The sequence below is a fragment of the Lotus japonicus genome, chromosome 5 (assembly GCF_012489685.1).
Source record: "Lotus japonicus ecotype B-129 chromosome 5, LjGifu_v1.2".
Classification (NCBI taxonomy): Eukaryota; Viridiplantae; Streptophyta; class Magnoliopsida; order Fabales; family Fabaceae; genus Lotus; species Lotus japonicus.
In genome coordinates, this window is record NC_080045.1 from 59,615,240 (window position 1) to 59,629,055 (window position 13,816).

The 13,816-nt window shown below is 37.2% G+C and overlaps 1 protein-coding gene and 1 long non-coding RNA gene across 2 annotated transcripts; one reads left to right on the forward strand and one right to left on the reverse strand.

The window, feature by feature from the left end:
• Window positions 1-3,110: 3,110 nt before the first annotated feature.
• LOC130719201 (uncharacterized) lies at window positions 3,111-4,866 on the reverse strand. Its single transcript, XR_009012902.1, has 2 exons — window positions 4,381-4,866; window positions 3,111-3,383 (listed from the first exon to the last, which is right to left on the reverse strand). It is a non-coding gene; the product is annotated as an uncharacterized LOC130719201 (long non-coding RNA).
• Window positions 4,867-7,689: 2,823 nt separating this feature from the next.
• Window positions 7,690-9,358, forward strand: LOC130720243 (uncharacterized). The gene has a single exon (XM_057570869.1). The coding sequence runs from the start codon at window positions 7,761-7,763 to the stop codon at window positions 8,388-8,390; it is 630 nt and encodes a 209-aa protein (XP_057426852.1). The 5' UTR covers window positions 7,690-7,760; the 3' UTR covers window positions 8,391-9,358.
• The last annotated feature ends 4,458 nt before the right edge of the window (window positions 9,359-13,816 follow it).

The window sequence follows — 13,816 nt, forward strand, 5'->3', positions numbered from 1 at the left end:
GCCACAGCCTTTCGGTGTTGCATCAACACACAACCCAAACCTTGGTACGAAGCATCGCAGTAAACCTCGTAGGGTTCCTCCTCTTGTGGTAAAGTCAGAACTGGCGCGGTCGTCAAGCGCTCCTTCATATCCTGGAAACTCTGTTCACAATCCTCTGTCCAAGCGAAAGGTTGGTTCTTCCGAGTAAGCTTCGTTAATGGTCCTGCAATCTTAGCGAAACCTTCGATGAATCGTCGGTAATATCCAGCTAAACCGATGAAACTCCTAATATCCGTCACAGTCTTAGGACGGTCCCATGCAAGTACCGCTTCTACTTTACTAGGATCCACAGCAATGCCCTCCTTTGAGATGACATGTCCTAGAAACTTTACTTCTTCCAACCAAAATTCACACTTTGCCGCGTTAGCATACAGTACCTTCTCCCGAAGAACTTGCAATACTTGACGCAGATGTTCCTCGTGTTCTTCAAGATTTCTCGAGTAGATCAAGATGTCGTCGATGAACACCACAACGAAGCGATCCAAGAATGGATGAAAGATCCTATTCATGTAATCCATGAATACAGCTGGTGCATTCGTAACTCCAAACGGCATCACTAAGTACTCGTAGTGCCCATAGCGTGTCCTAAACGCCGTCTTTTGGATATCCTCGTCTTTGACTCTAATCTGGTGATATCCCGATCTCAGGTCAATCTTCGAGAAAATAGCAGCACCCTTCAATTGATCCATCAAGTCGTCAATCCTCGGCAACGGATAACAGTTCTTTATCGTGACTTTGTTCAACTGTCGATAGTCCACGCAAAGTCGTGATCTTCCGTCTTTCTTCTTCACAAGTAGCACTGGCGCTCCCCATGGAGAAACGCTAGGTCGGATAAACCCCTTCTTGGTTAAATCCTCAAGTTGACTCTTCAGCTCCGTCAGTTCTGCCGGTGCCATACGATAAGGTGCGATCGATATAGGTCCAGTGCCTGGGACTATATCAATGGTGAACTCCATATCTCTAACTGGAGGTATTCCGGGTACGTCTTCGGGGAACACATCCTCGAACTCTTGCACAACAGCTATTCCTTGTATTCCATTCTCCTTAGCTTCCATTACGGTTGTAGACATGAGAGAACTCAAAGCTCCTTTCCTCAAAGAGAGCTTCGAAAAGTACGAGTTCAGAAACTCGGCGAGTCCAGCATCGGGAAAGATAACTACCTTATTGGCGCAATCAAGAAGAACATGATGGTGGGACAACCAATCCATGCCTATGATCACATCCAATCCCTTGAGAGGTAAACAGATTAAGTTTGCTATAAACTTCTTATCCAGGTACATCCAAGGACATTCCAAACATGCAGTGTTAGTTACTAAGCTCTTAGATGCAGGGGTAGACACTGTTAAGTCAAACGGTAACTTCGACACTTCTAGCTTTAACCTTGTCGCACAAGCTATATCTATAAATGAATGCGTAGCACCAGAATCAAATAGCGCGATAAGGGAATTACCCGCAATCTCGCAGGTACTGCGGATTAGACCATCGTCTTCCTCAGCTTCAGTTCCACTGATTGAGTAGACCCTTCCACCAGCAGTAGGCCTCCTAGCCCCAACAACATTTGTAGCATCCTCAACCTTAGGAATCCTGAAATCCCTAGCGAGATGGCCTGGCTTGTTGCAGTTCCAACACATCAGAGGACCCTCGGGACAGTGGCTGGCGTAATGTCCCTTTTGGTTACACTTGAAGCAAGTCACACCGTCCAAACTCACTCCTAGAGGTCTCGGTGCAATAGCATTCCCACCCGTGGGATAAAAAGAACCAGAAGTTGTCCCCCTACCCTGGGGACGAACATACGGCTTCTTCTGGAAATACCTACCCTTGTCACCTCTTCCTTGGTTAGTCCTAGCCGGACCTCCACTTCCTTGGTTAAGCTTGTTCTGACCTTGGAATTTGCCCCTTGCATTATCAATGGCCTCAATTCCCTTGGTCTTTTCCACCAGCACTTGGTAGCGATTCAATCCTAGGGGTTGCACCGCCCTCTGTAGCTCATAACTCAGCCCATCAATGAAGCGCTCGCACATATAGCCTTCATCTATCTGTCCTCGAAAGTAGCGGAAATGTTTCGCCAACGACTCCAACTTAGAAGCATACTCAGCTACGGTCATGCCTCCTTGACGGAGTCTCAGAAATTATGCTTCCTTGGCGGCTCTAGCACTCTTAGGAAAGTACTTGTCCAGGAAAGCTCCCCGGAAGCACTCCCAAGTGATAGCTTGATGGTCGGCTTCCATCATAGCTCTAGCCCCGCGCCACCAATACTCAGCTTCACCAGTCAGCAGGTAAGTCGCATAATCCACTTTCATCTCTGCAGTGGTACGCAGAAAGGTGAAGATCTTCTCCAACTCCTGGAGCCATAAGTCAGCTTCCTCCGGATCGAAGCCCCCAGAGAACTTCGGCGGATCCTGACGCTTGAAATCGTTCAGACCTCTGGTCTGAGCAGCAGCTTGTTCACGCTCCTCACGCTGAACACGGCGAGCATTTTCTTCAGCATGGTTTTGTGCAGCCACCAAAGCAGCAGTAGCAGCACGTTGAGCTTCAGCTTCCTCCCTTGCAGCGGAGTTGGTAACTTGTTGTGCCATAAGGGCAGTCAGGTTAGCAATAGCTTGCTCCATCGGATTCATGTTGTCTGAACCTTGAGTCTCGTCCAGCTGTGGAAACCTCCTGTTCCTGTTTTCATGAACAGTCAAAGACCACAACAGAAACTCAGGTCAGAACAACACAAAGTTCTATAATAACTAACTATGTATATACTTATATCAAATGTATAATTAACGATAACTAGCATAAGGTTATTCACCATAAACAACCTTCAAGAATAATTTATATGAACAGTAATCAAGCACACTCTTCCTCCGATTGACACCCCATCAATCGGTCTCAGAGTTCAAACATCTTAAGAAGACACTCTACCCAAAAGCTCTGGTTTTCTCAACCAAAGCTCTGATACCACAATTGTAACACCCCGGTTTCTCAACTGAGGAGTCACATTAGTTACCTAACAAAATCTAAGGACTATTTCGTAATCCTAAGAAAACACAATATATTTTTTCCCTTTTCGAAACAACTGAACATAATTGAATATATAACATAGACTTTATTCAACAACCCGTTCCCGACATAATAATAATAGTGTCTTACATCATCATGAACAAGTTTCCAAAATAAGTACGCACACTTTAACAGTGGCGAAATAAGGTTTAAACAACAGAGTTTTCATAAGGAAAAAGAAACTCAAACATAGTCCACCAAAAAGGGAGAAGCAACTGCTTCATCCACCTCTACTCGACCGCCCACGATCACGGTCTCCGACTCGAACAGCTAAGCTTCAGCGGAAGGCTCACCATCGCCTAATAGCGTTAAGCGCCCAAACAACAAATAGCAAATAGAAAAGGGTTAACTCCATACAATTATCATGTATGAAAGAGAAAATCATGCTATTCAAATTTAACTACCTATCATGGTAAATAAACCAGCAACATAACTAAACTCATATATCAACAACCTAATCATATAACATCAATTCGGATATCGACAACCTAACATATAACATCAATTCAAATATCAAAAACTTCAACAGTATAATATCAATTCAGATATCAATAAACCAATAACTAAAATCCAACAACATAGGGTCAGGTGTTAGTTCCCTATAATGCAACTATATGCTTCTACCAAAATGGATCGATCAGCAACGTCTCTCAAGACGGGACAATCACGCGGGACCACACCCACCTCACTGCCACTTTACGCCACTCCGGACGGGACAATCGCGTGAGACCACACCCACCTCATCGCCACTTTAGAACATCTCGAAAGATGGGACAATCCCGTGGAACCACACCCACCTCATCGCCACTTTAGAACATCTCGAAAGATGGGACAATCCCGCGGGACCACACCCACCTCATTGCCACTTTATAGCGCCTCGAAAGACGGGACAATCACGTGGGACCACACCCACCTCATCGCCACTTAAGGACCAAAGCCTATATGCCAAGTTAGTTAACAACAACAATCCCTAAACCAATGATTAATTCGGAGTAACCACATGTTATTCCTATTATCAACGAACATAACTCAATTTAATTGCATACCAACTCAGTTCAATGACAGAAACCAGTAAACGGCCGAAGCCTCTCAGAAGACGGAGACACACGTCTCAATAAGTTTACTCGGCCGAAGCCTTCAGAAAACATTTGGCACAAGCCTCAGAAACAGTCAACATAAGCAAACATAATAATCATAATTAAATGTCAATCAATATAAACATCTTCATCTCAAACGCATGCAGTGCGATAAAAGCATGCAAGACTCAAAGACACTCTAAAACTGAGTTACCCTTACCTTCGTGAGTAGAAGTTGGGCATGGAAGTTGTGAACCTTGAGGCCTACGCGTAGCAACGAACAGAGCGACGATCAGGCAAGAACCGGAAAAAATCAAATCTCTTCCTTTCCTCCAAGAAGTTCACGGCCGTGTGTGTGTGTTGTGTGATTTTTTTTTTTTTGATTTTTTTCATTTTTTGAAGTCCTATTTATAGGAAATTGAAAACGTGAGAAAATGATTATTTCGCGATTCCGATTTTTCCTACTGATTCCAACGTATTTTAGACACGATATTCTTCCCGCTGAATCTTCTAATTCTTCAAAGAAATATCAGTATGATTTTTGGTTTTCGAGGCTTGTTTTTTAATGTTTACCGGCTTAAAATGCACTTTATGCACTTTTTGATTTTGACCTCGGATGCAGAAACTTCCTTCTGAAGAAAGATTTGGAACGTCGATTAGAGTGGGCGTACGCGTGTGGAATCTTCGTTTGAAGCTCCGAATAGAAAAAGTCTTCATCGTAGGTTAATTTAATAGCTCTAGAAAAACCAGGGATTCAGTTTCGGCAAACCTCCCGGTATCGGAAATGAGTGTTCGTAAATTCCAGGGTTTCGTATCGAAACGCTTATTATGGAAGGATTAAGAGAAGTTCTAACATTTCTCTGAAGATTTTTGGAATTAGTTTCCCATCGTGTCTTTAAGTGCAAATTAGTCGTTTACTAACGGTTTTGCCCTAAGGCAGAAATGAATGAAACTCGTGCCGTAGCCTATAACGACTATGTTACTATTCTTAGTCATTTCCTGAACTTTCCTCTTCTTAATATTAATCCAAACATTAAACACGAGTCAAGTTCCTCTCACGCTTACACAGAATCCTATGCGTGAGCTGGAAATCATTTATCTATTTAATTCTAAAATTTTGGGTCTTACAAGCACTAATTGATGTTTTTACATTTAATGTCCCTATGTGAATAATAAATGAGGAGAGATAAAAGTACACTATAAAGGGTAAAATATGGAAAAATGATACTCCCTCCGTTCCTAATTATAAGACCTAGTTTCAAAATTTTCATGTTCCTAATTATAAGACCTCTTACAATAATCTAGCAAAAGGTTTTGTATTCTTCCGTATTTACCCCCTCACATTAATTGTATGTTTTCAATTCCAAAGTTACCTCCTACCATTAATTACTACTAATCCAACTAACTATGACTTTTGATATAAATGCAATGATTATTAGTGAGAAAAAATGACAAAGGGTAAATAGGGAAGAATGTATGCATTTTTAAAAAATCAATACACTAATTAGTCACATTAAGTGCTTTCTTAATAAGCGCAATTTTTTGGAATATGTCTTATATTTAGGAACGGAGGGAGTACTTCCTTCGTTCCTATTTAACTGTCAACTTTGAATGGAGACACACATATTAAGGGTGTGATTAATTTTGTTGATTTTTAGAAAAAGTGAGGTTTATTTTTCTATTTTACCCTTTAAAGTATGTGTTATCTCTCCTCATTTATTGTACTGACAAAGCCATTTGTTGTAAAAACATCATTTAATGCTCTCTTGAAATGCTAAGTGAACAGTTAAATAAGGATAATTTTTTTTCAAAGTGGACAGTTAAATAGGAACGGAGGGAGTATGTTTTAAAAAGTTAACAAAATTGATTGTATTTCTTAATATGTGTACATGTTCTCTAAGTAGACACTTATATTGAAACGGAGAGAGAGTACTCATTTGAAAGCAATGTTTCAATATTTATCCCAAACTTTTGACTTTACCTACGGGACAAGCAGAGTTTTTACAAAAGAATATAACTTTTTTTTTTTTTGAAATTAAAGAATATAACTTGACCCTTGATATATTGAAACACATGCTCTGCATTTATGGTTTGATGTGTATTTTTGGATGAAAATTAATTGCCTATGCTTCAAGCGCACATAGAGACAGATCTCTATGCCCAAAAATCGATTTGATTTGACCATTTACCTGCAGTATTTGTAGCTGCATTTCCTCATGTTTGGCCAGCCATCTCCATGTCATTGCTTCTTAACCACTCGTTTTGATAGCACCTCTATTTAAAGCAGATTAAAATCTTCTCTACCTAAATTGGGTCACATTCTTTATATTACCAATAAAATATTGACATGCAAATTAAAAATTATCATTAAGTTCATAACTTTCCCACTAATGCTGTTCTTACAAATGTAAATGTTGTTATCATTAAGAGAGAAGCCTAATTCGCTAATGCTATGACTCTGTGGTTAATTAGTGAATATGTCTCCTTCTTCCTGTTATCCTTTTTTAATTTCTGCTATTGGACCTCTAGACGTTGGGCCCAAATAATCCTTTTTATTTTGTGTGTTTCAGTCCTATTGTCATTTTCTTCATTCATTTTTGGGCGTGTCCTTTCTCATATATCATTTTTCTGTATGTATTATTGTTCCCTCACCCATGAGAACCTCTACTGCAAGTTGCTTGTTATTTTTTATGCCTCAGGGATCTATTACTCTTGTATTTGATTCTTCTATAGTGTCTCTTGTGGGCCCGTAAATGTTAGTTGTTTGAAAATATCATGAGATGTAGTTTTGTTTGAGATATAGGTTGGTCATTTACGAACGACGATCTTATAAAAAAGTATATTTTCCTCAAACTGAGTGTGATGTCTTGACCTAGTATTCACTTTCGGCCTTCAACCATGCTAGCTTGAACTCAGGATGTCTTAGTCCTTAAATCTACTATGTAGGCCGACTTTGTGAGGGTACAAATGCTTTTTTTAATTAATATGTGAGATATAGTTTTGGATGCAATATATGTTGGTCGGCTATCAACGATAACCTAAATAAAAAAATACATTTTTCCTCAAATAAAGTGTGGTGTCCTGACGTGGTATATACACTTTCGGCCTTCAACCATGGCAGGGTATGCTCAAAAAGTCTTAGTTCATATATCTACTATGTGCCGACTTTGTAGAGGGTACAAATGGTTTTTTTAATTAAACATGTGAATATTTCGTTAGTGAGAAAAAAAATTGGAAAACATTATTTGATGACAAAAGATCTTGATCAATTTTTCCTCTTGTAAAAAAAAAAATCTTGATCCATTTAAAGCATACCTTTATCACCCCCTTTACTATTGATTTCCCTATTTTGTACCCCTCCCATCATGAATGCTATGGGGTCATATTTGTTACTAGATCAATATCTTTTATTTATTTACCTTCTTATCCACCCAAAACTAAAATTTAATAATAAAAAAAAGACCACCCCATACAAGTAAATACGTGTACTCTTGTCTTTCTCTATGTGGCTATATAATAAAATGTGCAAAGAGAATAAAAACTAGTGAACTACCACACCATAAACACACATCTTTTTCTCTCTTCCTCTCTCAAACAACAATGGACTCTTCAGAAACTCTCAGTCAACATGCCAAGGTTGTCACAAAACAATGTGACATCTTCCCTGCCGGAAAGTACCTATCTTCTCGCCGGACTCAGTCGTTCTCCTCCTCTTGTTCATCACTTTCACCTTCCACCTCCTCCTTTGAATCAATATATTTCAATGAGGATCCTCTGCTCAGTCCTGCATCCCCACTAATAAGGCTCTCTGGTGTTCCATTTTCTTGGGAACATTTACCAGGAATTCCCAAGAAACAAAACTCCAAGAAAAAGCAGGACTCATCCATGAAACTGTTGCCATTGCCCCCTCCAACCACCACCTCACAGCACTCTTCTAAGAGGACCACTCATGAAGAAACTTGGAAGAAGAATTCAACAAAAAGTGTCTTTCAAAGGGATCCTTTCTTTGCTGCAATGGTTGAATGCTCAAAGGATGATGATGACCAAGAAGAAATTACAAGCGGTAATTTGTGGAATGGAGCTAAGGTTTCAAGGAGTGTTAGTGATCGTTTTGGATTTTTTAGCCTTTATGGTTCTTGCAAGAGAACTTGTGCTGTTTCTGAATCTCTAGTTTTTCTTCCAAGCTCAAGAAGAAGCACCTATCAACATGTTACTCGCAGGCCCCTCTGAGCATTTTTCTGCTCCTAGTGTCAGTACATGTTTGGATGCACAGTAGATTTTCACATTAAGTGATTATGGGAGAAGCTAGTAGCTTTTGTGGTAGCAGAATTGATTCTAGAAGATATGAATGTGAATCCAAATATGCGGTGGGAATCTACTCGTGTTCATGTTGTTATAACCAGAAAGAGGTATTTCAATCCCTTTTCAAGTACATGTTTGGACCATCTTCTTATTTATAAGAATCAATTCTGAAACTCAGAAGCTATTTAAAGGAAGCTTCTACCAAGAATTGATTCTGACTTCAAAATCAATTGTGGAAGATTTTCCATACACTAGTTGTGTTAATGTTGTTATAAGGAAAATCAAAAAGAAGTATTCCATTCAATTTGAAGTGCATATTTGGAATTTTTTCTACAATTGATCTAGAGTTCAAATCAATTCTGAAAAGAAGATTTTATGATTAGCTTCGAGGTATACTCAGAATCGATTCTGAGAAAAAATAAGCTAATCAGAACATGTTATAAACCTTGATCCTTGTTGTTATTAGTTTCTAAAATATGGCATGTGAAGGCAAGTATGTTGTTGGAAACATAAGTTATATATTGTAATTTGTTAATACAAGTATAGGAAGCAGTGTTTGTCTCCTTTTGTTCAGAAATCACTGATTACAATTTACATGTACTGTTTCCAATTTTTTTTATGTTTTTGGTTTGTTTTGTTATTAACCAGCTACTTCTCCAAATACAGCACACTCTCTTTGCTGTATTTCATGGGATACTATCAAATTTATTAGTGAAATTTACATGATCCCATGTGGGAACATTGCACAGACCACTGTGGAAGGATACTGCCAAATTCTGATTTGACTTTCCTATTATCTATGCTCATTTGTATTTGCAAATAATTGTGATTCCCTATAGTGATGGCTTTGTTTCTATGCATGATGATGATGTTGATAACAACAAGTTGTTGAGATTCGTCATCTATCTGTCAAAAGCTTCCAGTCAACTAAACTGCACAAACTCTGTACAAATTAGAAATTTAGTATACCCCAAACAATGCTTAGACTCTGTACAAATTAGCGTTTACATTGATTCTAAAGTCAAAAATAATTTTACGAAGAATTTCATATTAGTAATTTCTGAATGTCAAAATTGATTATTAAAAAGAAAACAAGTTCATCCATATTAGTAAATATTTGCACATATTTTTAAAGATTAGCGGTGGACCAAATCACCACCTCTCCCTCTTTTCTGCTTTCCCAGGTTTCCAGAATCTAAAAAATTTGGGTTTCACTTCTTCTCTATTGGGACTTTTCCTTTTCTTTTGGTCCTACGTACACTATTGGCTATAAACAGGGAATTAACTTTCTTTTTCTTTAATCATTTTTAATAAAAGATGAGATCTGATCTCAGTACTTTTAAACTTAGTTAGCATCACCTTAGAAGATTTGGCTTTGAAATTCTTAGATATGGATGCTGAATTATGGTCTTTTTACTCTATTCTGCTGAAACATCAAAATTTACTCCACCAATTTGTTCTGTACTGTTCTGTACTATTTACAGAACAATCATTTTATTTTAAGATCCACATGCTCCATTTGGTTTTTCATTTGTGATGTTTCAGTGTACATTCTAAACCTGCAAAAATAGAAAATAGTTTTTTTCTTTTTCTATTTGGATGATTATATGGCTGTACTTGTACACGTGCAGATGACTTGTATGTATCTGGAGTAAAATGTATTTTTTTTGTTTAAATACACATCCATGTACACCAAGTAAAGTTAGAGTCATTATTATTCATTAAGTGGATTTAATTATAGGTAGAAATTGAAAAATAAAAAAGTACCATAAACAGACAAGAGAGGAAGCACCCATCTACAATCGCCATTATTGATTTAGACAATCTTAGAAGTCACGTTATGTAAATGGGTCCTTCTGGTTTTCTTCCCCACATGGTTTCCATTCATTAATCCAATGCAGTTGTTATGGTAGATCTACTAGCTACTACTACTAAAATCTAAGGACATTGAAAGTTAACTTAAGAACCATTATGTTAATTAATGTTTGAAGCCTCTATGTTAGTGTGAGGGTCAAAGCCTAAAACCCCTTTATCTCTTTGTTCACTTTGGCTATGCAGCATGTGATGAAAGCTACTTAAGCTTATATATTTGTGGGGGTGTCGTATTTTAGGGTAGTGGAGTGCTCAAAGTAGAAACCATATCATGATCAAGAGGCCCAGCTGCAGTGTCATATTGCATTACTCTATGTAGTGGTATCTCTTGGTCATCATAACTTATGGTGAAAGGAGCATTAAAATAAGACCAAAGTCATCAAGTCAATGATACTTTTTGGTTGATTATTTTTTTCTATTGAAAACTGTTAAAAGAATACCAAAAAATCTCCATATTGAAGTACATAATTAAAATAAGAGCTTCTTGTTTTTTTCACATGTATTTTGGGGAGACGGTGAGAGCACAAAGCAAGTGAACCTACATCATTACGATAATACTAAAGATTATTAAGAAATTTGAACACCAAGAGACTTGCGTAAAAATATGATGTCCAAATCTAGTAATGTGCAAGTTCTCTTATTTTATGCCTCCCCAACCTTAAGTTTCTGTTACATGAATCAAACCACTCTAAAAACAGCTTAAATTTTTGAAATTGTTGGTTTATGACTGATTAGATTGAAAATGAAACATTTTAGTAGTTTCAGAACTTTTTCGTATAATACATAAGAGGAAAAATCATTTGGTGTGTGGAACTGTTGGTGGTACTGCAGTTATGGCAAAGGTAACAGGAATGTGATGGTGTCATGGTGATAGTGGCAGTAGTAGCTAGTGACGGTGAGTCGGTGACGGTAGTTTTTTGTTGTTGTTGATAATTATGCGGCAGGATCACAATGGTGAAAATAAGGTGAAAATAAGGGAAGGAGACTAATAATATTCTCACATTATAAACTCACCTTACGTTTTTATTCCAAACTATGAAAATATTTCATTTCTTAAAAAAAGTAAAGAAATTTTCAAGAATATTTCTACTGAACATATTATTGAGGCAAATACAGAGATGATTCATCCCTGACGCATTAGGTTTGCTTGGATGTATTTTAATTGAAGGTTTCAAGTTCAAGTCACCTTAAAATTAGAATAAATTTACTAGTATTAATCCTATTCAACTTTAACTTGCTAGCTACTACATAGACTTTACGAAACAAAAGCGTTAATTTGTATTGGCAAGCAAAATTTGATGTTAAAACTAATTTAGCGTCAGCGTCGTGACTCACGTAAAGAATTAACATCAGTTCTTCAACTAACGTCAAGTTAAACTTTGTTTAACCACCGACGCTAATTTATGTATGTAACATGTTGTGATATTAAAGTATGAGTAAATCTCACATTGAAAGAATTAGAATATGTTATGTAGGTTATAAATGAGAGGACTCATACATTAAATATCTTAAGATCTTTGGTGAAAAATTTGATGTCTAATCTACTTGTGGTTTGTTCTTTAACTTAATGTGACTATCCTCCGTAATTTTATACATCTCTTTAGTTCAACAATGGTATAAAAGTCAATTGTTAGTTGACTATGGTGATCGGCTCCTTGTATCGAAAGTCATCATGACAATATTTGATCAGATAATATGTCTCGCTGACTCTAATTTAAACATGTTAGTGTTAACTTAACCAGAGCTAATATGAGATATATCTTTTTTAGCATCGATTTATCCAATGCTTACTTATTCATATGACAACAAACTCATCATGACTAATAACATATGCTTAATTGAATACTTTAAAAGTTAATTTGTGAAGCATGATGGAGCGCGTTCCACTAGTTTAATTTGGTCAGTAGCAGCCTGAGATGAGATTTTGATCTCGCTTAAACGAATTAGTTGTTTTGACAAAAAAAAAACGAATTAGTTGTTGAGCAAGTAGATCAACGGCACATCTTTCAGCTTAAAAAATATACTTTTCAATCTTGTTGATCTGAATAAGCGTTGTAATGAATTTTGTTATTAGCTTGTGTCAAGCTTTGCTTCTATTCCCCTTGACACTTATCTCAAATGGGCTAAACTCTTGTGTTCAATGTGATGATTGTTTCTCCTCAAGGGAACCATATATAACATTCTATTGAGGAGTTTTTTAGGCCCTCAGTAAGATATTTGGCCTATGACGATGGTTTGTGATCGCTAATGACACGTTTTCTTGTACTTACCATATAATATATACTATTATCGTACAACATTTCATTTGCCACTCGTCGGCGCCTCTCATCACCATTATTATCGAGCACTATCGACCATCACCACTATTGTTACACACCCCCAGCACCGCCAAGGACACTCTTAATTCCTTGATACATTTGTGGTTTTTATTTAAAAGCAAATTTAATTGCCTGCACGTAATAAAGATGAAAACCACAAGAAGCTTCCACTAACATTAATATTGAGATTGCATTTGTGTGTTTGTAATCTCATCATTCATACTGGTCGGGAACGTGAGAAGAAAATGAGAGACAGAATATCACAATTACCTTATTCGAAAAAGATCAATAGGTTTTTCCTTTTTCTTTCCTAGTCAATATTCTTGAATAAATAATATTATGAAGCCATCACTTATTAGCTAGTTTCATCATGATAATGTTTTTCTTTTCTAATTTCCATGCCACAACTAATTATTATTCCTACATTTTTTTAATTGGGATTATTATGCTGAAGGTCAAGGTGGGACACACGGATCATGAACATGAAGCTACCCTAGTTCGTGCGTTTGCCAATAAATGCACACAAAAGGGAGGTTGTAACATAATAATCAATGTGAAATATTTTTTATTTTAATTTGGAAAAGATATAATTTTGTATTCCAATAATAACTACATGTTTTTTTTCCATCATATCATCATATTCATAGCACGCACTGAAGTTGCAAAATAGCCTCCCACGCCGACAGATTTTTTTTTTCCTCTTTCAGAGATAAATATATTTTAGCCTTAGGCTCCTTTTGCTTGGTGTTAAAGACTCCTTAGGAAATGAGTCCTCATTTTGTCAGAGAGTGATCCCAAAATGTGGATCTAATGCAAGCATGCGTGTTGAGAGGAAGATCATAGTGTGCTTCTGTTAAATAATCAATATTTTAATTTCACTTTTTATCCTGTGATTTTAATCTCTTTAGACTATTTTAAACTAAAATTTTTAAGTCAAGAAATTTAGAAAAATTGATAAAATTTGAAGGGTTTTGTTCTGAGTTGAGCATTCATGGTTCGGCCCATCGTCAGATAACCACCATAAGATATAGTCCATAATTATCTTCCGCTGACCTAAGCTGACAAAGTCTATCCAGTTTAACAATCATGGACGACTTGACTTGAGTCACATATATAATCCAAATCACACTCCGCAACAGATGGCTATTGAAAAATATCTCCACA

What these genes read in the sequence shown, in the direction of transcription:
- LOC130720243 (XM_057570869.1), top strand. Translation starts at nt 7,761, where the DNA reads ATGGACTCTTCAGAAACTCTCAGTCAACATGCCAAGGTTGTCACAAAA.